Raw genomic sequence first — 27,933 nt, forward strand, 5'->3', positions numbered from 1 at the left:
TCCATTCCGGGTCGTGGGGAAGCTGGAGCCCATCCCAGCAGTTAGCAGGTGAGAGGCAGGTACAGCTGGACAGGTCGCCATCCATCGCAGGGTTAACACAGAGTGACACAAACAGCCATTCACACACACTCAAAGGGAGATTTTAGAGTAACCAGTTAACCTGCATGCATGTCTTTGAACGGTTGGAGGAAGCCGGAGAACCCACGCATACACGGGGAGAACATGCAAACTCCACACAGAAAGGCCACCGCCCCCCAGGTCCGGACCTCCCAGCCGAGGCTCGAACCAGCGACCTTCTTGCTGTGAGGCTGCGATTTTGTGATTTTTAATCATAGCATGATTAAAAATAAAGTGATAAAAAGCTCAGTTGTCTTTTTAATCGCTTTATTTTTCCCCTTCAGTTCTTATTCTACACAAGCTTGGTGCATGCCTCGTTTTCACCGTCACTCGCCATGTTTACCTGAAAACAGCGCAGGGCTCGGCAGGCATCCATCATGTGCGTACCTACCTACTCCACACATGGTGAATTGACTTTAAAGCAAACTGAAGCATCTAGTTCATGTTTTAAAGGCTAAAAGCATTCATGGTAACTGACCCCCCCTCAGATGCAGTGAGGTCAAAACTGGATAAACAAATACTACAGTTCAACTGCAGGATGAACACAAAGAGGAGAATGCACAGTGGTCAATGATACACATTTTTAATGTTTTTGCATCTAACAGTGAAGCAGTAACAATAGTGAAATCATTCCATCGTTGCATTTCGTGTCCATTATCTCACCCAAACCAAAAGGGTGACCAGAGATCACAGCTTCACGTAAACTTCATCCAGCACCACCACCACACTATTCCCTTTCAGGTTTCATCACAATGAAAAAGCAGGAGGCGGTCCTCCTCCTCCCACCACCCAGCTGCTTTCTCTGGGTCATTGTTAGAGGAACCCCCACCACTCCCTGGGCAAACGTAAAAAAATAAGAACTGACACTCAGCTGGAACAACCACTTCACATGAAGGCTTCTTTAAAAACGAATTTCACAGATCAGATCGTAGCGGGAGGAAGCTGCTCCTCTTCTTAGAGGGTCGATCCTTGTTTTTCCCACTGAAATGTGAGCCGGATGCAGGTTTTAGGACAGATATGCATTTATAAATTCAATAACACACATTAGGAGGGAACCAGCAGGCTGCTGTACCGATGTGGGTTTGAGCTGAAGCTCAAAGGCTGCACCTCCTCAGCTGAAGCCACAAAACACATCACTGCCAGAGAGAAGTGCAGCAGCACTGAAGGCAAAGCTTGTTTTCTTCATTCATTTGGAAACAACAACAGTGGCGTAGTTATTCAAGGCATCACATTGTTGGTAATGTTACAGATTTGAATGCCGAAATAATTTCTTTTGTTTTGTTCTGTTAAAATCTCATCAGTTATTTCCCTACACAGCTACAGATGTCAGCTTGTGACAGTTCCTGCTGTCTCGTCCAATGAAAGCCAGGACAATTTCATTCAGTCTGCAGGGATGTCTCCCACTCCAAAACCCCAACAGATAACTCTAAATACTGTTTTATAACTTTTAAAAACAGACTAAACTCATCTGAAAACTCTGCGTAGGTCCAAAAAGTCACCTAAATATCCTGAACTGGAGTTTACTTGTCAAGTAAATCACATTTTAATGTCCCCATTACAGCATTTGACCAACAGGGGGCGCTGAAAAGCTACAAAAGACAGATCATTTTAAACATGTTTTTTAAAAATAGGAGTACTAAAGGTTAAAAAGAAAGAAAGGCCTTGTGTTTTTCTGGTCCTGATTGGTCCGTTACGACAGCAGCGCTTTAGCGAAACAACAGATGAGATTTTACAGAAACACTATGATGGTCCGGTTAAAAAAATGATGCAGGAAATTTCCTAAAAGGGATTTTTGACAGGATACACGGAAGAGGAAAGGCCTGATGCACAAGCTAGCGGGCTAGCAACACACACACATGCAAATTTGGTCCCATGTAGTGCCCTTAAGGGTTAATGAAGCACTTTAAGTATGGGTCCGTCTACAGACAGATAACTGCAAGCTGGTGTAAGGCTGGTTGTCATCAGTGGAGCACTTAGGCACCCAGAGTTTAATCGGTGTGTACTGACTCTCACACACACACACACACAAGCAGCTCCAAGATAAACAAATAAAGGGATGCTTCTGAGCCGCTGCACATGTAGCACCTTCCTCTTTGCTCTCCTGTCCGGTTCCTTTGTTAACATAGTGTTCAGCTGTTGGCTCACTCAGCCAACAAAGGGGCTACATAAACACACGTCTGCATATAAATTATTGGCATTTTAATTCTGCTGTCAGTACTGAGTTGGACAAAAAAAGAAAAGTTGAAAACGAGACCTCTGAAAGCCTGTTCTGTGTAACAACAGCCCCACTGGTTTAACACATTCCACCGCTGGTAATCTCACTCCAACAAGCACTTCAAAAGCAGTCCACGTTCAGTTCATCGAGAGAGAAAAAAGCTTTCAAGTGAAACAAATGTACAATCTGCTGTATTACTGTTACTGTACACACGTCACAAATATCCATCTGCGCTGCAGTAGGCCACAGATGGATCCGGATACTGTCACCATGGTTTTGTTAGGGATGAGGAGTCTTCATGGCATTCAGAGCTTCACCAGTTCAAATACAAAAAAAGTCCAAATAAAGAAGGCGTGAGACGAGATGAGAGGTCGTCCATCAGAGAGAAGCAGCATCTTCTTTCCAAAGCTGCAATTTGATGGTGTGAGGTCGAAGCATCTTCTCTACTTTCTTTGTTTTTAATCCTTTAATCGTGTGTGTGTGTGTGTGTGTGTGTGTGTGTGTGTGTGTGTACTGACAGCTACAGTGACTACAAAGCCAACCGACCAGCCGGTAATGAGTTCTGACTGCATGTTACTAATAAATTTTGGGTTTACTTTGAGTTCTTACCAGACTAAAACCTGGCCTTTTTTCCTCTTTTTCACCTCACGAGGAGAAAGAAAAGAAAGAAAGAAAGAAAAAAAGATTTCAGCCAAGACAAGGCCGAGTGGGGCCGAGGCTCTGAGCCAATAGGAAAGCTTGGACCACTTCCTGGGTCTGCTGAGGGGTGGTGTTGACGTCCTCCAGAGCGTCCGCCACTGCAAACTGCCGGTCCCTCAGCCGGTTCCAGTTGGACAGTACATTGTGGTATTCAAACACCTTCTCGTAGTTCCCCACTGAGTTGTAGAGTTTGATCAGGCCTCGGTAGTCGTACTCTAGCCCACTGTAGCCCTCTCCAAACAGCTTCTTACCTGAGAGGAAGAGAACACAGAATCTAGGATGGATGCAAATCTTCAAAATTCACAAAATTCAGAAGTTTTCTAACAAGTTGTTTGAAGAGAATTTACAACATTAACCGTCACGTACTGTTGGTGAAATCTGACCCGTTGGCAGCAGTAAAATTACCGGACTCGGGCTCTTAAAATCACACACTAAATTGGTAATGTTGGAGTGTCGACAGACTCAGATCTGACTTCCAACAGGGTTAAAGTTAGCTGACCTCAGGCCAGCTAGTCCACACCTGGGGTTAGAGTTAGCTGACCTCAGGCCAGCTAGTCCAGACCAGAGACCAGATTGAACATGGAGAAGCAGCATTTAGCCGTTATGCTGCAAACAAGTGGAGATTAAACTTTCACCAAATGCAGACACTTAGATCCAGGTTAAAAACATTTATTTACTCATGTGCCTATGCATGAAATCTGCACCGTATCTGTTAACTTAACCAGACTGTTGCTGGTTTTTATCATTTTAATTTATATGATTTTATATATTATGATATTTTGCACACCTTTTAATTGTCTTAATATGATTTGAATTATTTCACTGTTGTATGTCTTTATTTTATGAAGCACAATGAACTGCTTTCATTTACATAATGTGCTAAATAAATAAACTTGCCTTGAATAAACATCCTTCTATTTGCCTCAAATTTGATGAGTTTTCCTAAACTGACCCAAAATACAGAAAAATACTTTGGAATGGTTTACTTTTGTGTACTGCAAATGCTTGTACAGTGAGGCTGCTTCCGGTCAAATATCTATTAAGATGGATTTTAGATGTAATAGATCCTCAATCCTGGTCCTTGAGGGCTGGTGACCTGCAGGATTTAGAGGTTTCCCTGCTGCAATACACCTAACTCAAATCAGTGGGTAGTTAGCAGACTTGTGCAGAGCCTGACATCAAGCCTGAGTGTGAATTAGGTGTGTTGCAGCAGGGAAACATCTAAAGCAGGACACTGAGCCTCGAGGACCAGGACTGAGGATCCCTGTAAGAGATCCTAATCAAACGCATGTATCTGTATATTGCTTTTCTGTTCATAAATGACCACACTACGAGCAACGTTGATCCTATCACACACATTCATACAGTACTTCTCAGTACATACTAAATGTGTTATCTGTCCAACACATTCATTCCCAGATGGACACACTAGAGCAGAGGTCCCCACCCCTGGACCTCAAGGCCCACCATCCTGCAGGTCTTAGATGTCTCCCTGCTGCAACACACCTGATACACATTAATGGCTCATTAGCAGACTTGTGCCTTAATTTTGGTATTTTTCCAGTCAGTCTCATCAAACACTAACAAAGTGTTTTAATATCAAATAAAGACTAATTTAACTACAGAATCAGTGTGTTCTAGATAGACTTTAACTATTTGGATAGTATTGCTCCACTTGTACTGCAGAATTTCAGTTAACCAAACTGTCCTGCTGCAACACAAATGATGTCAAAAACAAGATTCAGTGATTTTAAAACGGGACCGTCCTAAAAATAAAAACTACTGGACCGTCCTAAAAATAAAAACTACTGGACCGTCCTAAAAATAAAAACTACTGGACCGTCCTAAAAAATAAAAACTACTGACTGGCACACTGAGGAACTTCATAATTCACGTTATGATGCCAGTTATCAGGATCAGAAAGCTGAACCCTCCTGACCAGAAGGATTTCCTGACCACGCTGAGCCCGTATCATTAAAAATATAATTTAACAAAACCCAGACAGTTGAAAACAACAACAGAAAACAGAGTTAAACGATCTGAAGCAGATTTCCTGCTACTGACCAATGGCGATGGAGCGCAGGTAGAGCCTCTCTGCATCTTCATACTGGTTCATGTCATAGTTGTAGAGGGAGGCCAGGTGACCCACAGACAGCGCCACCTCGTAGTCCTCGTGGCCCAGTAGCTGCTCCTTAATCTGGATGGCTTTGATGTGCATCTCCTCGGCCTCCTGGATGCAGGTGTACAAAGACAGAAAAATCCAGCTGTGAAAAACTTGCTGCATCATTTCCAAGAAGACTTCAGTCTGTAAGAGATGCTTTCACTAAATATTGAGCAAAGGGTCTAAATACTTTCTTCCAATGAGATACTTCACTTGTTCTTTCATAAATTTGCAACAATTCCTATAAACTGAATTTGTTAGGTCATTATGGGACAAATTAGTTTAGACTGATGAGGAAAAAATACATATTTTAGAATAAAGTGGGAAATTGGGGAAAACAGTACAGGTGCAGTAAGCAGAAGCACACAGGTGATATCAAACAAGAACACACACACAATAAATAATATGTAGCTACAGTATCTGGTCTGCAGGGTGAGAATGTACAGCATATAAATATGTACATAAACATGTATGTAAACATGTAAACATGGTTTTCATGTGTTCATTGTAAAGTGTGACAGCAGCAGGAGGAAAGACCTGCGGTATCTCCTTCACACAGCGAGGATGGATCAGTCTGTCCCTGAAGCTTAAAAATATTATAAATGAAATAAAATAATTGACGTGCCAGCAGGTAGCAGCATTTTGTATTAATACAGCTCATACTACGTACGTCTGCCACGCTCGAACATTTAAAGAGGAGGAACGTCGGACTAACAAAACCTCATGCAAGGTTTCAAAGCTGAAAGTGAAATAAGAGCATTTAAAAATTATGAGATGCAAAATTAAATTGGTGGACAAGTCGTTTCAATAGTCGATGACTAATCGACTCAAATCAGTCATTAGTTGCAGCCTTAACCACTTCATTCATGACATTTCAGGAAGCTGCTTTTTAAGTTTCTGTGAATCTGACCCTTTCCATCACAGCAAACACAAACTTCCGTAAGTTTGTCATTAAGAAGATTTATTAGTCAAATAACAGCAGAAACCACTGAATGGGAAACGTTTTGATAAATACTACTAGTGCATGTTGCTTTTAAATAGTTTTGAAGATGTCAGGATTATCTCACGCCGTTTCCACCTTGCACACACACTTAAATCTCCTCACCTTAAACTTCCTCATTGACTGGTAGAGTCGGCCCAGGTTGCCGTAGTGCTTAGCCGTCTGTACGTTGAACTCCCCGAAGGCCTTCTTGGCCAGCTGTAGTGAGGAGAGGTGCAGGTCATGAGCTTCCTGCAGGAGACGCTCTTCTGTTTCTTTATTGTGGCAGTCGATGGCGATTTCCTCCAGGATCAGGGCTGAGGGACAAACATTACACCCTTGTTATTTGTGTAAGTGTCTCCTTGGATATTTCTCGTCTTTCAGATGCTTTCCTAATATCCCCCATCGTGCCCTCCACACAGTGGGCAGCAGCCCAGCAAATCCAAGAAACTGCCGTTACCTTTGACTCTCTTAGAGGAGGCCAGCAGAAGATGGTCCTCAGGGAGGATATGAGTTATGATGTCTATGGCACGTTCTGCGTGGAATCTAAGGAATAAAAACAGCATCGGACTCAACATGTCACTTCACTCAGACATGGCTCCATTTCATTTCAGATAAACACTTCCAAGAACTTCAACTTTCTTCCTTGAAGAATGTTTTCTTTATGAGCTCACACTGAGCAAATGTGAATCTGAGTGAGAGAGGTCACAGAAACACCCAGTTCATGGTGGGAGTAGGACAAAACTGACTAAAGATAGATAAAACCTCCATCTGTGGCGCCTGTGGCCTTAAAATTAGCTTGACATTATATTTAACATGTGCTGCGCCACATGGCAGGAAACAAGTTTTAGTGTCAGAGTAACACACACCTTCAGACTCTGAGTCATCATCATGTGCAAAGCGAAATTAGCTTCTTTATTAACCTAGGAGCTTCAGGAATTTGCAAAACTTATTGTACTCACAGAGCGTTGTCAAATTTCCCAGAGCTGTACTGGTGGACATATGAGGAGTACGCTAGGTCTTCATGGGCTGTGGCAACATGGATGTTCTTCCCCCCAAACACAGACTGTCGGATGTCCAGCGCTGTCTACATGACGAACAGCAAGAATATTAGGACACAGAAAAGCACAAACTAATAAACTCCATCAGTCAAAATAAATAAATAAGATTTAAAAAAATAAAATACACACACACACACACACATATATGACCATCACACAGCTGCTACCGTGCTGGACAGGACAAGGTAAAAAAAAAAAAAAAAAACATTAACTGATGGGGATGCTGCAGTTACTTTATTTTATAAACACCAGGATCCTCGTTACCCTGGCTTTCCATGTGGGATCATGTGATCAGAAAGAAAAACAAAGGTAAACAACATGCATGTGTCACTGCTTGTGTTGCTTTGTTTGCCTTCTGTGTTTTCATGGGACAGTACGGCAGAGGAAGCGTTATTCCCTCCAAACTAACAGATTAAACCATCCTGGTGGGATTTCTGATCCAGGTGTGATGGTGGAGGACGTCTCAGCCCGTAAAGCAGGACATGAAACAGGAAATCCATCCAACATGTTTCCCCTCCTGCAGCAGAACCAGCAGCTTGTAGCACAAAGGTTCAGTAACTGGTTAAACGATGCTGATGTTTAACGTAACACTGACATTAAATGTTACGTCATTTGCAATTTTATAATTCGTTTCAGCGCAACGTGAAGTTATTACTGTATTTACTGAACGCTGCATTATACGGATGCTAAAAACTGAACCAACCCTGGTTCAGACAAACCGACTCTGCAAGATATTAAGGCCTTTTTTACTGGTCCGTGTTTGGTCTGTAGCAGAACGTGTATTTAGTTCCAGATGTGTGGTCCAGGTTCTTTATTCCCACTGTTCAGGATTATTTCTGTGTCAAACAGCAGCTGGAAGTCAAAGCTAGCTGGATGTTTTCCTGCTTTCTAAAGAAATGTTAAAAGCATTTTTATATGTAGTTTTCAGAAAGAAGCCTCCCAAGTCCAGGTAGAGGTCCAGGAAGAGGTCCAGGTAGACGTCCAGTAGAGGTCCAGGTAGAGGTCCTGGTAAAGGTCCAGGTAGAGGTCCTGGTAAAGGTCCAGGTAGAGGTCCTGGTAGAGGTCCAGGTAGAGGTCCTGGTAAAGGTCCAGGTAGAGGTCCAGGTAGAGGTCCAGGTAGAGGTCCAGGCAGAGGTCCAGGTAGAGATCCAGGCAGAGGTCCAGGTAGAGGTCCAGGTAGAGGTCCAGGAAGAGGTCCAGGTAGAGGTCCTGGTAAAGGTCCAGGTAGAGGTCCAGGTAGAGGCCCAGGCAGAGGTCCAGGTAGAGATCCTGGCAGAGGTCCAGGTAGAGGTCCAGGTAGAGGTCCAGGTAGAGGTCCAGGCAGAGGTCCAGGCAGAGGTCCAGGTAGAGGTCCAGGCAGAGGTCCAGGTAGAGGTCCAGGCAGAGGTCCAGGCAGAGGTCCAGGCAGAGGTCCAGGCAGAGGTCCAGGTAGAGGTCCAGGCAGAGGTCCAGGTAGAGGTCCAGGTAGAGGTCCAGGCAGAGGTCCAGGTAGAGGTCCAGGCAGAGGTCCAGGTAGAGGTCCAGGTAGAGGTCCAGGCAGAGGTCCAGGTAGAGGACCAGGTAGAGGTCCAGGTAGAGGTCCAGGCAGAGGTCCAGGCAGAGGTCCTGGAGCCTTTCCATTTAGCTGCTCTGAGTTGTAGGATTTAATTATTCTTTACACATCAGAGGAGATTTATGTTTATTATGTTTATTATTCTTATTGTTTTACGTTGGCATCCACAGATAGAAATAAATAAAACTTAAAGACTTATAAGGTCTGTTAATGTGATTTTACACACTTATAGTGCTGGGAACTTAATAAATACAGAATAATCTTTTTTGTCTGACAGTAATGGTGTAGAGAAAATCTATACTGGGACATCTCTAGTGCAGAGCTCTTCTGTACCCAAACACAACGCTTACCTGGTAAATAGCAACTGATTGGCATATGTTGTCCACATTTAATAAGTAAAATCCATAATCTAGCAGCGTATCGGAATACTTGGGATGCTTCTGTCCAAAATGTTCTCTGGAAGACAGAAAACACAGAATCAGAATTCATGACGACTGAAAGGCTTACATTCAGGCTTTTATTTCTTTAAAGACACAGCAGGTTACCTTGCTAGAAACACTGCATGTTTGATCAGCTGCTCTGCTTTTCTGAACTCCCTCTTCACAACACAGGCCTGCAGTAAAGACACAAACCAACGTTACTGCCATGTCTGGATATACTCTACAGACCCCGTAGATCATTCTAGAAAAGTCATTTGACCTTGGAGGCTTGTCGGAGGACATCAACAACTACTTTGACAGGCAGCCCTGGAGTAATTTCCTTCATAGCCTCTATACACCACCTGTATGCCTGAAGGACGAGGACATCACAGAGGAAAATGAGTTTCTCAACGCCAACACAAACAAAAGCATCTCTGATGTAACCTGAATACCTCATCGTAGTGACTTTTGGCGAAGAGCAAGGCACAGAGCTCGCCGTACAGCGCCGCCTTGTTGGCCTGGTGGCCATGTTTGGCTAGTTTGTCCATGTAAGACTGAGCAAGCTTGAAGGTCTCTTCTCCCAGGTGGTACTTACAGTTGCCGTTGCGGACATGAAGCAGCCTGAGGTGAGAACATATAGAAGGTTTAATACGGACCCTTTAGCTAGATACTGACAGGAAAATGAAAACGTGTGTAAAACACAGATGCATTAAGATGAAATGAGTAGATGGCTTTTGAACCAGACCTGACGCAGCACTCCACAGCGCGGTAACAGTGGAGGACCTCACTGTGGAGCGTGCACAGCTGCAAGCACGACAAGAAAACTTTCTCTGCATCTCCATACCAGCCAGCATCAGACAAGAAGCCACCTAGGAGCAAAAACAGGTTTTCAGATAGCAAGTGGTTGAGTCTGGATGACACACCAAGCTGAACCTTTAAGGAGAAAATTTACATCTTTCTTGAACACGAAAACCAAAATCAGTGTTATAATTGAGGCTCGACCGATACATCGGCCGGCTGATGTATCAGACCGATATTTGTGTTTTTTACATATCGACGTATCGGCATGATTTCCAGACAGGCGTCCACAGGCAGCTAAGCGTTGTTGGACACGCTGCAGTCAGAGCAGAGCCTGCAGTACCCCTCCCCCGCTGGCAGGGCGCTGGTGGAAAGCCTGCTTCAAAACAACGGTGACTTTTAAACTTAGTGAACTTTACGGAGTGCCCTAAAGGAAATTATATTTGTTATGAAAAAATCTTTTATGCTATCATGGTTTCTGGATCTCTGACAACGGGAGGATTTCACACAGCAGCTGATCGATCAGCGTGATCAGCTGACAGACAAGAGTTACCTCCCACTGATCTATGAAGTCAAAGAAAAGTCTCAGTAGACTAAAACTCAAATGAGTTCTAAACTGTCGTTTTATTCTATGAAGTCTAGAAGTGGCTGCAGTGCAAAGGTGGGGAGGAAAAAAGAAGGAAAAAGGCACCTGTGGCAGGTGAAGCAAAGCCGTGCGGCAGCAGCAGAGACCAGGAGCCTCATTTATCAAACTGAGGGTAGCAAAGCTAAAAACTACAGGCGGCGTCTGTGGCGCAAAAAGCAAATGCTGCTCTTCAACTTTCACATTTATAAAGCGTGCGCTATATTTGTTCCTACACAAGCTTAATAAATAAGGCCCTGATCCGCCCTGGTGGGGACTTCTAAATACTTGTTTTAGCCTCATGTTTTCAGTGCACTTCTTGACTTTGTAGATGTTGTTGCAAATATTTTATAAGCATTTTGATTCATTTACTCATTTATTATTCATTTACTCATTTAAGCATTCTTATTCATTTATTCATTTACATTTTATCCTTAGATTTTAGTAACATGCATTAGGTTTTTGCTTTTAATTAATAGAACTACAGCTTAATTGTCATCACTGCTTTGCAGGTTACAGATAGTGCATTCTCATAAACTCATATAAGGTTACTGAGTTCAATACTGAGAAAACAGCTGAGAATTAGCGGCCTTGACAATGTTCTGGATGGCCACTAGGGAGTAATCTAAATATTGGTACATCTCTTTGCTTATCTATTCACTCCTAGCAGAACGGAATTTCCCAGTAACTCAGAAATCATTAAAAAGAATAGCCTTTGTGTGAATATTGTGAGAAAAATACAAGGGAGTCAGTAGAAAGGCAGAAAAAGATAGTGAAGCAGAGCATAGTGTCTTTTTCCTTTCAGCTCTGACGCACCTCAGACGAAGGACCTGGAGGAATCAAATTCCCGGAAGAAGGAAGGACCACCTTGCAAAATACACATTCACATGAATGAGCACCACATGCACGCACATAGCCACAATGCATTGTATCAGTATAAATGAGGAGGATAATTTAGTTAGGCGGGTCTTTTGGCTGAACCGAAGGTTCCCGACACTTCTGTGTTTTAGTGGACCAGATGCTAAGGCTAACAGGCCTCCTTCTCAAAAAGATATGTATTGTTTTCTTATTACTGGCTTAACAAAGAATAGTCAATTCTACTCAAACTCTGGTGTTTTTGCCTTCTTTTAAAAATGTGGATTTTTGAACACTCTTCCTTCTGATGATTGATTTACAGGTGGTGAACAAATCTTTTAAAGCCAACAAAGAATATTTTAAAACTTCAATGTTTATTCCTGCACGGCCCCGTATGATGTACAATCCAGCATGGATTCATCTCTGCATCCCACCCTTTACAAAATGCTTCCACACTATCTGATCCACAACGTCGGGAGTCTAAAAATAGAACAGCGCAAAATCCAGTGCGATGAAAATAACCACCTGTGGCCGGAATATGAATATGATCATATTTTTCCGTTCTTTACATACTGAATATTAAAACTTGTTTAAATGATGTGAAAAAAAAAAAAAAAAAAATAACAGCATCGGCCCCAAAAAAATACTTTGGGATTCATAATTTCTGTATATGTTATGCAGAGACATGTAGAAGGATGGGAACTGAAGACATTAAGCTCATTAATGCTGCAAAGATCTACATGTGCACTGCTGGAAAAACGGAGTCATGGCAAAGAGGAAGAAACCACTGAAAGCAGCATGAAAAGACGTCTCTGGTCCTAATGGCTGCAGAACGATGACTTCACCATCAACATGCTGAAAATGCTCGTGTCTGAACACATAATAATAAAACTCACCTCACATTGTTTTTTTTTTTTTTAGCATTTAGCCACCACTTTGTGTAAACCAGTACAACGTTGGTTATTTAACATTTAGCACATTGCTTCAGCTGGAAAACACGTTCATTTTTTTCCGTTTCAATATCACATCTTTAAAAAAACCAGGAGGGAACAAAAATTTTTGTGTTTTGATAATAATTCAAACTGCCGCTCGTCATCTGCTTGCATCAGTCTATCTGCAGAATTTTAAAGGGAGAAATCAACGTATCAGTCAGCAGGAGAGACTAAAAAAAACAATAAATTCAGTCCATGCTCCCACGTTGTAAAGGAGGAGCTGCCATCCTCAACATGTGGCTGTAACCATTTAAAACGCAGAGTTAAAGTAAAAGTCTGACTCAGAAACAGGATGTATTCAGTTCACAGGAGGAGACACTGATGTGTCAACAAAAACCAGCATCGGTCACATTTTCCATCTTAATATAGGCACAGATGTTACTTTCTCTGTTTAAACTAATAATTTACTCCGATAAAAACAGGTACTTTAAACATTTTGTTTGGGTGGTCTGAATGGAAAATGTTAGTGTGAACAGCAGTTTCTTAAAAGTATTTTAAGCCTCCTAAATGATCCTTTTTATCAATTTAACGAGCTAAACATTATCCTGAGCATAACGTCCGGTATCTGCATTAAGTAGAAGCTGTAGCATCGTGAGCCTCTGTTTCCCCAGTAAACACCTGGCCTCGTTTATCAAACGAATGTAAGACAGAAATCTGTGCGCACGACCATTTCCACGCCAGGTTCAGCATTTATTCATTTGGATGTGAGCGTAGGATACGATCAAATCTCTTGACAGGTCTGAGATCGTGTACGGAGGTTCGAGTCCGTGTGGACCAGCGCTGCAGCTCAGATCCTGAAAACAAACCGTCTCAGCATCTTCAGCCACTTTTTCACAATCAACCAATTTCCACAAAAATAGCACATTTAAACGGATTCCCAGAACGAATAAATAAATATCTTACTGATGCTTGGAGTGCACACCAACACACTTACAACGATTTGGGAAAATAACAAACATGATAAGCAGCCCGAGAACAGCTCAGATTTAATGACTCATTAAACACTACGATCGGAAGTAATGGTAAACAGTAATGAAGTAATGAAGCCTTCTGTTGGCCCGGCGCAGCCAGAGGACCAGATGCCCGGGGAACCGAGCCCAGCTTGGCCTCCACTGGGGCTATACGGAGGAGTCAGGAGCCGACCGGTCTTTTCCAACAAGCAGTCTAGACCTTAAAGGTGTAGAACTGCTCTGTTTAATCAGTAGACTAATGGTTCCCATGCTGTGCCCTAAAACGTGCAGTTCTTTACTGGACAGGTGGAAATGCTAGAGGCCACCAGTTTCCTCCTCTGGAGGCTGTAAAAAGTGGCTTCATCTTACAGAACCATGAACTCAACAATGCTAAGCTAATGCTAAGCTAATGCTAAGCTAAAGCAGGTAAACACAGATGTGCAGCAGTTTGAAACGGTTTTGTGGGCCATTTTATTACTACATTATTAGGCATGGGCTATTATCCAAACTAAAAACCAATAAAACCAATAAAACATTAATCCTGGGCATATATAGGCTACTTATTCTAAATTTTATTCATGCCTTAGCCAGAGTCGGATCAACAACAGCGAGGCTTTTAACGGCCAAACAGCACCTCTTCATTCTTTTCCACCTCACATGTGAGACTTCCCATCCTGACCTCTAAAACGTCTCCTCTCCATGGTTTGACCTCTAGGGGCGTGGCCTCTGGACCACGAATAATTAAGGGCGTAACATGTGAACGACGATGAATTTCAGCCACCGCATTATCGAGGCCGTTCATTCCTACGCTGGATCGGTCAGATACCAACGTTTCATAAATCACAGGTGGATCCAGACGTAAGATCATTCCAGCGATCAGATGTGCTCATTCCCACGTTCGTTTGATAAATGAGGGACCCTGTGTTTAAATAATATCAGCTCCATGCAAACACAAAACTTTGCTCTCTAGGGATCCACTGATTGTGAAATTATGGGCCAACAGCTGATAGCTTGTTTTTGTCCTTTATTTTCCCTTTAAGGCTCCTGGGAAATAAATGAAATATGCACTATTTAAAAAAAGAAAAATAACTGAGTAGTCCTGATATGTTTCAGCCCTTCATTACACCATCTTTGAAGAAGCACAAATGCCATCTACAAATATATAGATGTTTTTAAGTATAACAACTTCCCATATTCAAATAAAATGTGTGCCTAACAAGATGAAATGGAAATCGACAGCATAAACCTTCAGAAAAACAGCCACCACCATCAGTCGATGTGATCCTACTTGCAGAATATCAGCTAATACCAATGTTACGCTAACATATCTGGTTTCCACCCCCAATTCTTTTATTTCCTTCACCTGAAATGTTGCCCAGCAGCCTGTTATTACAGCTCTCAATCTACTGATTGCTTCATACTCTTAAAGCTGCTGCTCCTTTCACCTGCTGCACAGGAAAACGAGTGAATGAATCAGTGATGACGCTGAGATCAATGAAATCTTAACAACCCGTCCCTAGACACGAGGTGAATGTGATCAGACAAAATTTACCCAACACGAAGCCGAACTGGATGGCCTTCTCTTTGACGTGGGCGTCAGACTCAGCGATGTAGGAGCAGCGGCGGCTGAAGGAGTTTGCTAGAACTGAGGCCACTTTTACACCATGGTCCATTAGGGCCTGGAAACAGTGATGCAGTAGATGCCTGCGGAGAGAAAGGCAAGAGTCAATAACCACAGCAGTGAAGAAGGATGCAGCTAAACACACCTATAAAGCAATATAAAAAGGTATTCAGTGTTTTTCTCTCCCAAGCAAGGCTGATCCTGCATGGCTAACTCTACAAATATGGATGTTGCTGCAAGAAAGCTATAGAACCTAAAATGTACAGCAATGCAAAGTAACTCACAAAAACATGTGGGTGTAAAATAATTAGCTCTATTAGTTTAGTGCAGTCTAACACCGACCTGAGGGGCAGCTCCACCGTTGGTGTTTCCAGTCCAACTGAATGAACACCAACCATATTTTTTAAAAAGAGAAACTTAAAATCAAAACTCAGTTTTGACGCATAACCAACCACTGAAATAACTTTCACAGTGATTTGTAGAACAACTTGTCAAAAAGAGCCAATCAAACTGCAGGAAGTCTTTTCCTCTAACGGAATGGCTGGGCTTCTCCTCATTACAGAGGGGATTTATGGCTCTTTGAAGGGAGCCGGATCTTGAGGAGCAGTTCCTTTTAAAGAGCCATTCAAAAGACTGGCTCATTCTTAAAATATCTTCCAAAATTTCACAATATATAATCAATATACATACCTAAATAAAATCTACTATACAAGATTTAAAAAATTGTAGGAAACATATAGATAAAAAAAGGATAAACCTGAGCAGTTAGTGCAAATTTTAGAAAATGTTTTGGATAGAACTCACAGTATTTGTTTCTGAACAACACTCTCTGCCCATAGAGGCTTCACACGAATGGAGTGTGTTGGACATCAGGCTTCTATGATGTCACAAATGTGATGAAGGAAATGTGGAAAATTTCTATATAATAACAATGGCTCACAAATGGACGGCTCACAGCTGTGACTCAGTTCCCATCGTTCATTTAAAAGAGCCGTTCAAAAGAATCAATTCGTTCATGAACGTCACGTCTCTACTCCTCATCATTCACATTCTTTATTGATAGTGCAGACATCATTTTTCCTCTCACATCAGCCAGTCTTAGTTAAAACTACCACTTATATATATGTTAAAAAGATTTTTGGTAAAACATTAAAAATGAAATCAAATATTCTTTTGTGCCCTCAGATTAAACCAACGTTAGCTTTTGATGCTAGATTAGCTGGCTAGCGTCTGTGTAAACAGTGTTATCGCTCAGCAGTGTCGATGCTAGGGCTGGACCATAAATAAATTTTATCAATTAATTCAAATTTAACGTTTGACTATTTTCATGGAAATTATAATTTTATCTTCCTTTATTCTGTACCGCCACCGCCTCCTTCGGCTTCCATAGTAAGCTGCGAGCTAAGCCCTCTCCCACACCTATATCCCACTGAGACGCTTGAAGGCCAATTTCCACTGGGTGTGTCTGCGCTGTGGCCTCCGTAGCTATTCATAACTAGGTGTGTGTGTGCCACGGTACGGCTGCACCACAGTTTTGTTCCGACCTCCATGGCACGGCAGTTTTTACCGGGAGCTAGCTGGATTTGCGAGATCATGAAATCACAGGACTGGAGAGTCATGTGATTCTGGGGCTTTTATTTTGAAAAATACCAGAAGCTTTTACACTGCTCCCATGTCTCATTTCCTGTCTGTCTTTATCTGAACTGCTGAAATTGATGCATTGCAGTCTTGTGAAACAAGAAGAAGCAGGAACTGGAGTTTGTTTTCTTCAGGTAGACGTAAATACATCACGTCTGCCCCTTGTCCAATCAGAACTCTTCCCAACCCCCAGATCTAAAGCAGAAGAAATGTGTTTTCCATGTAAACCTCAATTCGGAATGATTATTTCCATGTAAACGTGAAAGAGAATACTTTAATTCCGAATGATTTAATTCTGAATAATTCATTCAGAATATAAAAAACACCATGTTACCGTGGCTACTGCTGCCTTCACTGACTCACTCAAGTGGCTGCACAGGAAGAAAAAGACCCTTCAGTGAACCAGTTGAACAGTATTTGCATCTATGGACCTTTCTAACACATCTCATTACTGACAGGGCAGAATTAAACCATTTGTTCTGATTAGCCTGGTTGTAAACCGTTTGGTGCTACTTTGCTGGAATTTGCCAAAACGATCCAAACAAATCCTTTGAAGCCAAAGGATTTTTTAAGGTTGCATGCATGACATGACAGGTTGCATGTTTCCCCAGGTTCGTAGGCCACATCCACACAGAGAAGAAACAATTTAGTTTTTAAAACCCAGTGTAAAGGAGGGGTGAAAGGCCAATTCACACCGGGAGCATGTGCGCCACATTCGGGCTGCGCTGCGGTGTCGTTTTGACCGACGCAGGGGGTCAGTTCACACCGGGAGCATGTGTGCCACATTCGGGCTGCGCTGCGGTGTCGTTTTGACCGACGAGGGGGGTCAGTTCACACCGGGAGCATGTGTGCCACATTCGGGCTGCGCTGCGGTGTCGTTTTGACCGACGAGGGGGGTCAGTTCACACCGGGAGCATGTGTGCCACATTCGGGCTGCGCTGCGGTGTCGTTTTGACCGACGAGGGGGGTCAGTTCACACCGGGAGCATGTGTGCCACATTCGGGCTGCGCTGCGGTGTCGTTTTGACCGACGAGGGGGGTCAGTTCACACCGGGAGCATGTGTGCCACATTCGGGCTGCGCTGCGGTGTCGTTTTGACCGACGAGGGGGGTCAGTTCACACCGGGAGCATGTGTGCCACATTCGGGCTGCGCTGCGGTGTCGTTTTGACCGACGAGGGGGGTCAGTTCACACCGGGAGCATGTGTGCCACATTCGGGCTGCGCTGCGGTGTCGTTTTGACCGACGAGGGGGGTCAGTTCACACCGGGAGCATGTGTGCCACATTCGGGCTGCGCTGCGGTGTCGTTTTGACCGACGAGGGGGGTCAGTTCACACCGGGAGCATGTGTGCCACATTCGGGCTGCACTGCTGTGTCGTTTTGACCGACGAGGGGGGTCAGTTCACACCGGGAGCATGTGTGCCACATTCGGGCTGCGCTGCTGTGTCGTTTTGACCGACGAGGGGGGTCAGTTCACACCGGGAGCATGTGTGCCACATTCGGGCTGCGCTGCGGTGTCGTTTTGACCGACGAGGGGGGTCAGTTCACACCGGGAGCATGTGTGCCACATTCGGGCTGCGCTGCGGTGTCGTTTTGACCGACGAGGGGGGTCAGTTCACACCGGGAGCATGTGCGCCACATTCGGGCTGTGCTGCGGTGTCATTTTGACCGACGAGGGGGGTCAGTTCACACCAGGAGTGTGTCAGATGCGGAACGCCTGCATGTGCAGTCCAGCTATCTGGATGCGTAAAATCTCAGGTGAATTGTATAATCTTGTGATTCTCCACTTTCAGGATAAATGTCTCATCACTGAGACACCCTGACTGATTAATGGCGTAATGTTTACATGGTTAAGCGATCGCAAATCTGCAGGGGGGCTTTTATACTGAAAATACCTGGAAGCTTTTACACTGCTCCCGTGTCTGAGTTCCTGTCTGGTCCTATCTGAACTGCTGAGCTTTACATGTTCTAGGCGTGTGCTCCGTCTCGGTGCAAATGTTTAGCAGAGAGCAGCGATGAGGCGCTACTTGGACGTGTCGAGGTGCTCGACTTTGGTCAGCTGAGGAGAAGACGGGAGACAGAGTACCATACCGTCATGGTGACAGGACAAGGCAACGAGCAATGTTTAGATCAACCGAAATTAATTTAAAGCAGAACGTTTACATGATCAATTCAATGAGGAATTATTCAATTTGGATTTAAAAATCAGAACAAACCAGCCCCTTACTGCAGTTTAATTCAGAATGGCCATTTTCATTTGGAATTAGGTGTTTACAAGTCATTTTAAAGAGGATTTAAGTTGACCATTGAGGTGCATTTTCTGAGATAACTGATGGGCTTATCTGGGAAGCTTATCACCGTTATGCTCTTACCTTTTGTCTGAGGCCCGAAGCACTTTAGCAAACACCTCCAGCTCACAGAACTCCCCTCCCAGCTGGCAGAGCCGGCCCTGCTGGTACAGCTGAGGACACACAGATAGGATGGAAAAGGTGAGCATGGAGACTCAATGTACACAAACTCAGGGTTGAGTCCACATGTAAAAACTGATTCAACTGATAAAATACTCATTTTTAGATAAAGAGATGATTGGGATGTAGAGATTTTCATCTGAAACTACATGAGCAGAGTTTAGTCCCATTCTAGGTATGTTTTAAATGATGTGATGGACAATGCTGTCTGCCACTCATGAGTTTAAACAAAAAAAGCTGCTGATGTCTAGCCTGTCATCAAAATGCACTGAGCTGGAAGTAGTTCTCTGCTGCATGGTAGGGCCTGTAGGGTCCACGACCAGTCAAAGCCGTCTCTTCTGTGGGAGGTCCCAAACTCACACTCATGTGTACAGCTGATAAACTCGGACACGTTTTCTTTGGGTTTTCTGTCCAAAACGGGAACTTTAGAAGGCAGGGCTTGTAAATTAAGGTCACTGTGCTCACAAATAGACAAATTATCAGACAAATCTTGTGGTCGGCTGCCTGGGAAGATATTTCACATGAAACATGCAACATGTTTGAGAAATCTGCTTCAGCAGCTCACCGACACTGAGCTCGACAAGTAGGGACTATCTCAGTCTTTTTTACAAAGCTAGTAAAGCAATAGTTTTATTCAGTAGCGTTTGCCATGTATTTAATTTCAGGGCTTAAAGTATTACGGCACCATTCCAAATCTCCGGCTTACAGAGTTTAACCAAATAAAAAAAAAAGAGGAAAATAACAATTTAATAACTTAATGTGCGCTAATTTGGACTATTCTAACACTGAGTTCATCTAGCAATGAACGCAGCTTTGCTCTCAATCAAACACGTGAGCAACCAATCAGAAGCTGAGCTGGGCCTTAGAAACAGCCTGGCTGAGAGATCCAGCTGCAGTTTAAATCTGAGCTACAGTAGAACCGGACAGGAAGTTGAAACTTGTTTTTCAAAATTAGGTTTTTTGCGCTGTTACATTTCCTGTGTTAATTTTAAACTCTTATTATGGTCTGTAAATGTGCGCAAATATAGACTTTATGGATCCATTCACACAATATAATTTACATTTGTAACCCTAGATGGTGGGAAAATTAGTGAAGGCTGGTTATTATCTGTTGTTTATGTCACATATTTTACATTTTTCCGACACACCACCGGAAGATAACTGTAAAAGTGTTGTTTTGATTTTGAAGAGTATATTTTCTTTTGATAAATACTTTTAAATAAAAAATGTAAGATTTATTATATTTAATTTGATATTCTCTCTCCTTTACAGACCTTTTCCATTTGTCACCCACGAAGGTCAGAAGCAGACACACTGCAGCACTTCTATAAAATATATCTGATATTGATCATACTGAGACCTGGGGAGTCCACCTTCTCTCCAGGTCTGATGTGCACAAGAGTTACAACAACATCCACTGACACTGGCAGCTGCCAGTTCAGGAGGCCTGGACTTCTACCATCTGCACATATGTCTCTGTTTTACTGTATAACTGGACTAAGTCATTAAGTACAGTACGTTTTAACAGTTTAATACAGGATGTTGGTTTGACAGAGGTGTGCTTAGAAAACTAGGTTTAGCCAATATGACGCAGATCTGCTACCATGTCCATGGTATGAGCTAATGGTCTGGCTCCACATGATTTAACCTCACAGTCCATTACAACAGAATCTGGTTTCATATTATGAGACCTTCTGCAGCAGCAATAACACTGGCCTTCAACTCCTAGAGGAGGCTAAATTAGTCACAAAACCGGAGATTTAAAGAGACATTGTGTAACATTTTTATTGTTTTCTGGCCAAAATCAATGTCTGCATTTATATATGTTACCACTGGTGTATTATGACCTCTGCTAATGATACGACATGTTTTCGTAAGTGAAGAATTTTTGATTTGTTCATACATATGATGGGTAAGATGGTTGGGGAGCGCCATAACGGTTGGCCATCTTGATACTACGGCTGTCGGCAAGGGACAAATAGCACCAACTACGCATTTTCCCTGCGAGCCAGCGCACAGTAAGACGCTGGAGGAGAAGATAAACAAGAGCAGCTTACTACCCTGGCAAGTTGGAAAATCTGTTAAATTGTTATTCACAAAAATGCTGGATCATGCAGCAGCAGCACAGAAGCCGTTTCACCATCACCAAGAAGGAGAAAAATGGAACTAAAAAGGCAGCGTGACCAGACAATATGAAAACGGGGGATCAACATCGTGCTAGCCTACCCCAAATGGAAGAAGCTCAAGAAAAACTTTAAAAGGGATCCTGAAGTTGCAGCTTTCTCTTCGACAAGTCAGTGGTTCTTTCTAAAAGATCCTAAAGCTAACTATTCACTTTTTGATTTTGTTAGTGTCGCTCATTACCATGGTTACCATATCAGCAGTTTCTGCTAAAAAATACACCAGCCTCGATGGTACAGAAATGAATGTTTACATGGGTTCACTCGCTTTCATAGTCACAGTAAAGGCCGGCTTTCAACCGCAGTAAAGCCAGACTAAAAGCCGGTGGGAAGGCTTCATAAACTGGTTTTACTGTGACAAAAATCCGGCGCAGTGTTGAGGACAGGTGTCCTGTCGAAATCTGCTCCCCTTGTAAGAACCAGTCTTCCTTTTAAACATAGAGGAACCATATCTGACAGTTTCACTGAATGCAGTTTGCAATATTTATGAAATCACAAACCTCTTCACCTGAGAGAACACCCCATGAACTATCAGGCGACATGCTTTTCATCGGTCTTTTTTATACATGGTGGCTACCGTTGTTGCAATGCATGTTTGAGAAATTAGCCCCCCACTGCCAGAGAAAACACCAGCAGACCATTTACTGGGGGGCCCCTACCAATGATAATATAAAAAATATGCAAATATGTATAATTACCCAACTTTTTTCCTTATTTCTACATCAAACCAAATGTTGACTATGAATATATAACTATGTAAACAAGTATATAGTAGCCCACTGAGAGTAGATCACCAGTTATTCCAGGAATTTGCGATGTTCTGTCGCAACTATTAATGCACATTCAGCCAATTGCTGCAAATTCTGCATGCCCTGCAATTTTATCCAATCACCGTAACTGTAATGTAACTTTGACCAATCGCAACCGTCCTTCTTGTCATGTGACCCCTCACATTCACTTCCTGTTTCTCATAGCGAACATGCTAACTTGAGTGAGAGGGAAATATGTCTCATTTGCCAATGAAAGTCACCGCTAAGGACTGAGCTTCACAGTTTGCCTATGCCCTACACGAAAGTGGTAAGTTAAATTATTTTGTACCCCATGCAACACTGTGGTTGAACACAAGTGGAAGTCATCAATTGACAAACACCAAAACACCAACGGAGTGTAACAGAAATGAGCGAACACGCGAGACCAACCACTGTGACAGAATCCTTTACATCCAGGTCTGTTACACATGCTGAAAGAATCGATGTGAGTTTGATTTATAGTTTGAAGATAATTTGATATGTAGTTTGAAGATATGCTGGATGAAAGTTAACAGAAAATAAAACATGTTTATGTGTGTCCATGGCTGTTTGTGATGAAGAACTGAAGTGGGAAACTATTTAAATGTTTATATGAGATGCATTAACATGGTATGAAAGTGGTAGGATAGACCAGACAAAAGACTGAAAGGAAGGGAAAAGTTTAGTTCTACTGAAATGAGTCTATTGTAAAATGTGCCTTTCTGTGGAGGAAAAAAAACAGTCGCTGTCATATTTGATGAGACTCCAGATGTAGAGGGAAGATTTGTACTGAACATGGTCACTGCACCTCTAGAAAAGGATGAATCTGGGAGAATCCTGGCCTACCTCGCTGACACTGTTTTCCTAGAGGAGTGCAGCCATTCCACAGTGTCTGTCGTCGAGTGTTTGCAAGAACATAGCTAATGCTGATGTCATTGTGTTTGACACAGATAATGCAGCATAAATGAAGAAAGCATTTGAAGCTGTACTACAGTCATTTTTCCCAAACTCCCTTCATGTAACATGCATGGCACGCATCATGAACCTCATTGGCGGGGCCTTCCACAAACCTTTTGATCAGCTGAATGCGTTCATGTTGAGTCTCTCACAAATGTTCTACCAAGCTGGTTCCCATAAAAGAAGATACCTCCAGTTCCTAACAGAAACAACTACCATCAGGAACAGGGCTGCAAAGATTAGTCGACATCGACAATAGTTGACAATAAAAATAGTCGACAACGAATTTAGCCGTCGACTATTGTCGGCAAAACTACAGAGTGAGACATCGTCTTCTAATTCTATCTCTGCTGAAAGTTGCACAATGCACATGCACAAAGAGGGGAAACAAAATATAGAGTGAGACATCGCCTTCTTCTTTTTTTTAATCTCTGCTGAGAGTTGCACATACGCAATAAAGTCCGCCGGGGAAAAATATGGTGGCAGACCAGGGAGGAAAACCGCGGCGGAGAACGTTAAAAGTCTGAGATAACTTCACGTTAAACTTACAAAATAAATTAAATACATGTGAGATTTGTAAACCTTGTGTACCACGGAAGTACGTCTGCAATGCTCGAACATTTAAAGAGGAGGCACGTCAGACTTAACAACCTTATGCAAAATTTCAAAGCTACAAGTGAAATAAGATCCATTTATAATAATCATAAGATACATAATCCGATTAGTCACAGACTATTAAAACCACTAGTCGACCAATCGACCATCAGAACAGTCATTAGTTGCAGCCCTAATCAGGAAGGAAGGCAACCATGACTCCAAATCCAGGTGCAACACGGTGGGAATCCTGGTTCACTGCAGTACAGTACCATTCAGAGTACTTTGAGCTTTACAAGGAGTTCATAGAGATGGAAATGAATGTAAGAATTTTTTTTTTTTTTTGCAAAGTATGGTTTCTTCAAATTTGCATTAATTTCGCACTGTACTTCATCATCTTCACCACAAACACTTACATTATTCTAAAATACTATAAAAGGCATTGCTATATGATGTAAAAATTTCATTGTATTGTCATAAGTTCTACTAATTTATTTTTCTGTTTGTAGGTATGTAGCAAAAGTGCACCACAATTAGTGGAAAGACTCCATGAAATGCTCCAGAATCCAGAAACTGTTCAAAGTCTACAGGTTCAGATCAGCATCATGGCAGATAAATGCAAAGTCATCATCCAACTTCTCAACCTGTTTCAGAGCAGATGTCCCATGACCACCAAGATCTACGACTACCTGGAGGATCTGCAAATGAACTTTGCAGCAAACAAAGAGCTACAGTATGAAGCATGCACCAGCACTTTGAAGGGACTGACCTTTAGCTTCCTTACAGAGGTCAGGGTATTTGATCCTCGTCACACTGCATTTATGAATGACAGCGTTTCCAGCTACAAAAACATCCCAGGTTTCAATGCTGTGCCTCAAGATGAACTGAATGCATATCTTGGTCACCAGCATCACTCAAAGCTTCAGCCTGTGGAGTGGTAGATTTGGATGTTTTTAGGGGTGGGCTGCAGGCTTCCTGTGCTCAGCATCTTGGCCAGGCAATACAAAGATGTCATCATTAACTCAGCAGCAACAGCATCTACAAGCTGGTGCTGTCCAGTTGTAGGAGATCAGTTACCAATGACAATCTCAAGTCCTGGTCTTCCTATACCACAACCAGCGACTCACCGGTGGGGCTTTTGGAATGGATGTTGAAGAGGAAGATTCTTTGGAGGACATGGAGGACACTGAGCCTTAACCAGCTTACATGATTTTTTTTAAACTATCCTTGCGTCATTTCATTTAGTCTGTGTGCTCAGAATACAGGATGCAGCAAGCATTACAAAAGGTGGGTTTATGAGAGGATGGAGGGCTCAGAGCTCAGTTGGAGTTTTACTGTGCAGTTTATGATGAATAAAAAGCATTTAGGGAAGCAAAGTTCCATTCAGGTACAAAATACTGTGAATTTGAACTTTTGAATTTAGAGCTATCAGATTAATATTATTTTCCTAATAATTTAAGAACAGTTTAGATACTGATACAAAACAACTTGACCAATGACCATAACAAAAATACAGCTGTGCAAAGTGCAAAAGAAAAGATGCTTTTAACTCAAAACAAGATATCTCGATATAAACGATATTGCTTCCTTCTGATAAAGTCTCGATATATTTGAAAATCTCGATATATTGCCCAGCCCTAGTGTGTGTGTTTGTAAACAATATGCCACAACCTAAAGAGTGTTGCTCTGGATGCTGAAGTACTCTCCAAGTTTACTTGTTACAATAAAATGTTGGAATATCAGATTTTTTTATTTTCTTTTATTAATAATTTCAAACAAGTTTCATGTGCTTTTGCAAAAAAAACAAAATTAATTAATTAATTAAATAAATAAATGCAACTTTTCTCAAAAGTTGCTGCAAAATCAAGCATTTTAGGCTGCAATAATCACAAAAAGTGTAGCGAAATCCTGGAGGGACTGGATCACTTTCAGGAGGAATGAAGGATTTTTAATAAAATCATTAAAATAGACAATGATCACACCTCAGGTCCTAACTGCAGCATGCTCAGGTGTTACCACTTGTTCATTCAGAAATAAACTATTTCATTTGCATTCAAATTAGCGCATGGTTTCCATCTGTCTTTACATGCAATGAATAATTGACCCAGTTATTTCATATTTAACCTGAGACTCTGTCCATGGCAGGGCGGGGTTGTGCATGCCGTGGTGTCCATGTCTTTAAATCCCACGCGATGTACACATTTTCGTACTTTATCAGTACCTCAATCAGTTGTTATTTAAAACTGTCTGTTCCACCTAGCAACAGCTACGTTTGGAAAACCAGAACAATGTCGGGTAATTTTCTTAATGACTCCTTCTTGGCTGCGTCTTCAGATGAGTAAGCCAATATTAAAATATTTTCCAAAGGACGAGGAAGGAACCCGAAGGAGAGAGTCAGGTGACATAAGATAACGGATGAGTTCCATGTTTTTGATTTATTGGGAGTTTTTTTTTGTCCTCAAGTTCTGAGGAATAGAAGTTTGATAGTATTGATGTAGTAGTATTGATGAGTACTGTGGGAAGTGTAATATTTTAATGTTCTCAACATTAACTGTAGTACTGAAGTAGTTGGGGAGAGAAAAGTGGAGGCAGAGCAGGAGCGAGCAGCAGGAAAGCTGTGGCCGACTTTCCGTACAGCAGAGCCTCATGGTTCCAGTTGTCCCGTGCCGCTGTCGCGAGCTGTCGAGGGTCGTGACGTCATTACCAGGTAGCTGGTGTCAGGTGTTGACGTGATTTTTTACGAAAAGCCCACTGTAACAACATAATTATCTATAACAACTCACTGCTCTTTACACTACAAACTGGCCACAAAATATGAAGAATTTTGATAAAGACAACCATGGACTACAAGTGGTACTGGGCGCAGCCATCTTTAAATCTGGACTCTCTTGGTCCTCTTCAACTTAAAGCTCACCATTTAGAAAAACAAGATCACGTCGCCATTTCCGGCAAATATTCCTCAGAATTCTGAGGAAACCTGAAATACACCATTAGAGCTCTTCGTTCAAAAAATATAAAATGAAAAATAAAGCGCTCACAGCCTGAATGCAAACTGTGCCGTTATAGAAAACTACATTATGTCTGTCACAAAGAGATCATTTAATTATTTAAGGAGAGAGAGAGAGAGAGAGAGAGAGAGAGAGAGAGAGAGAGAGAGAGAGAGAGAGAGAGAGAGAGAGAGAAGGGGAGGTGTTGGCAAAGACCCCCTCCTCTCTCTCACACACACACACACACACACAGGGTTTAATAAGAGTCCTGGGAGGAAACCCTGTAGTCCTATGTCAGATCACCTTCTGACAGGTGTCACCACCTTGTTGTGATGCCAAACACAAAAATTAAACCAGGTTGGAGGACCTAACATTTCTGTCTGGGACCTTGCTTATGGCTCATAATCAGCTTTTTTTGTTGTGTCGTTTGAATGCAACATGTAGCCAAATGTCCTGGAAACAGAATGAACAGTTTCAAGGTTAGAAAATGATTTTCTATTCGCACAGATCAGCTCAGATGTAATGTAACACGTATCTCTGCATGCACAGCACAGGACAGACTGGCTTTTCTTTAAATAACGTGGGCCACTGGAAGACATGGAGAAAATTAACTCCCCAAAACGATTTGTTTACATAGCAATGCTAAAATAATTATTCTCGTGGTCACCATGGTCAATGTCGCTAAAGCCGTTTTTCATCTAACACATTAAACATGTTAACCTTGCTGTTTTAAAAAGTTATATTATACAGTATCAACTGTTTGTTAAGTGATGTGGTCACACTTCAAGCTATTCTTCAGAGAGCCACCGTACCGTTTCGATGTGAGGCTAAGGTTAGCAGCTGAGCAGAGAAGCACGTACCGGATGGCGGCTCTCAGACACCCCGTAAATCTTACCTTATAATAGACATCAAACTGTATATTTTCTGGGAGCGACCGTATGTCCCTTCTTGACCGACTGTAATTGTCCACCACAGCCGAGATAGCGGTGTTGTACAGCGTTTCTGGGATCCATTCGAGCTCGACCGCAGCCATGTTGTTTCTGCGAAAAACCCCAGCAGCTACAGCCCTCCCCAGCTCTCCCCTACATTCGCTACCTTACTGCGATCACAGCCCTTCCTCCCGGAGTCCTCATATAAAATTCGCTTTGTAGTGAGGCTACAAACAGTCATATGCTCGAAATTTTGTGCTGTAGTTCTACAATCGATGTACAATTCCCATCTTTCCCCCTCATCTCAGATGATTATTCGTCAACCCCACAGCAGTTCCGTGCCCCCGTCCAGAC

General features: G+C 42.5%; 1 protein-coding gene across 1 annotated transcript; it reads right to left on the reverse strand.

Moving 5' to 3' along the window:
- Positions 1-684: 684 nt before the first annotated feature.
- Positions 685-27,931, reverse strand: appbp2 (amyloid beta precursor protein (cytoplasmic tail) binding protein 2). Its single transcript, XM_041994179.1, has 13 exons — positions 27,546-27,931; positions 19,049-19,137; positions 14,973-15,124; positions 9,949-10,072; positions 9,656-9,824; positions 9,484-9,573; positions 9,330-9,397; positions 9,135-9,240; positions 7,134-7,258; positions 6,632-6,717; positions 6,298-6,488; positions 5,096-5,261; positions 685-3,282 (listed from the first exon to the last, which is right to left on the reverse strand). Exons 1-13 carry the CDS (start codon positions 27,681-27,683, stop codon positions 3,020-3,022), a joined length of 1,767 nt encoding a protein of 588 aa, XP_041850113.1. The 5' UTR covers positions 27,684-27,931; the 3' UTR covers positions 685-3,019.
- Positions 27,932-27,933: the final 2 nt, after the last annotated feature.

The sequence above is a fragment of the Melanotaenia boesemani genome, chromosome 9, assembly GCF_017639745.1.
Source record: "Melanotaenia boesemani isolate fMelBoe1 chromosome 9, fMelBoe1.pri, whole genome shotgun sequence".
Lineage (NCBI taxonomy): Eukaryota > Metazoa > Chordata > Actinopteri > Atheriniformes > Melanotaeniidae > Melanotaenia > Melanotaenia boesemani.

What these genes read in the sequence shown, in the direction of transcription:
- appbp2 (XM_041994179.1), bottom strand. Translation starts at nt 27,683, where the DNA reads ATGGCTGCGGTCGAGCTCGAATGGATCCCAGAAACGCTGTACAACACC. An exon ending in AGTTTGATGTCTATTATAAG is followed by an intron (nt 19,138 to 27,545) that starts GTAAGATTTACG and finishes GTGTGTCCTCAG; the next exon opens with CTGTACCAGCAGGGCCGGCT. An exon ending in CATGCAGTGTTTCTAGCAAG is followed by an intron (nt 9,241 to 9,329) that starts GTAACCTGCTGT and finishes TCTGTCTTCCAG; the next exon opens with AGAACATTTTGGACAGAAGC.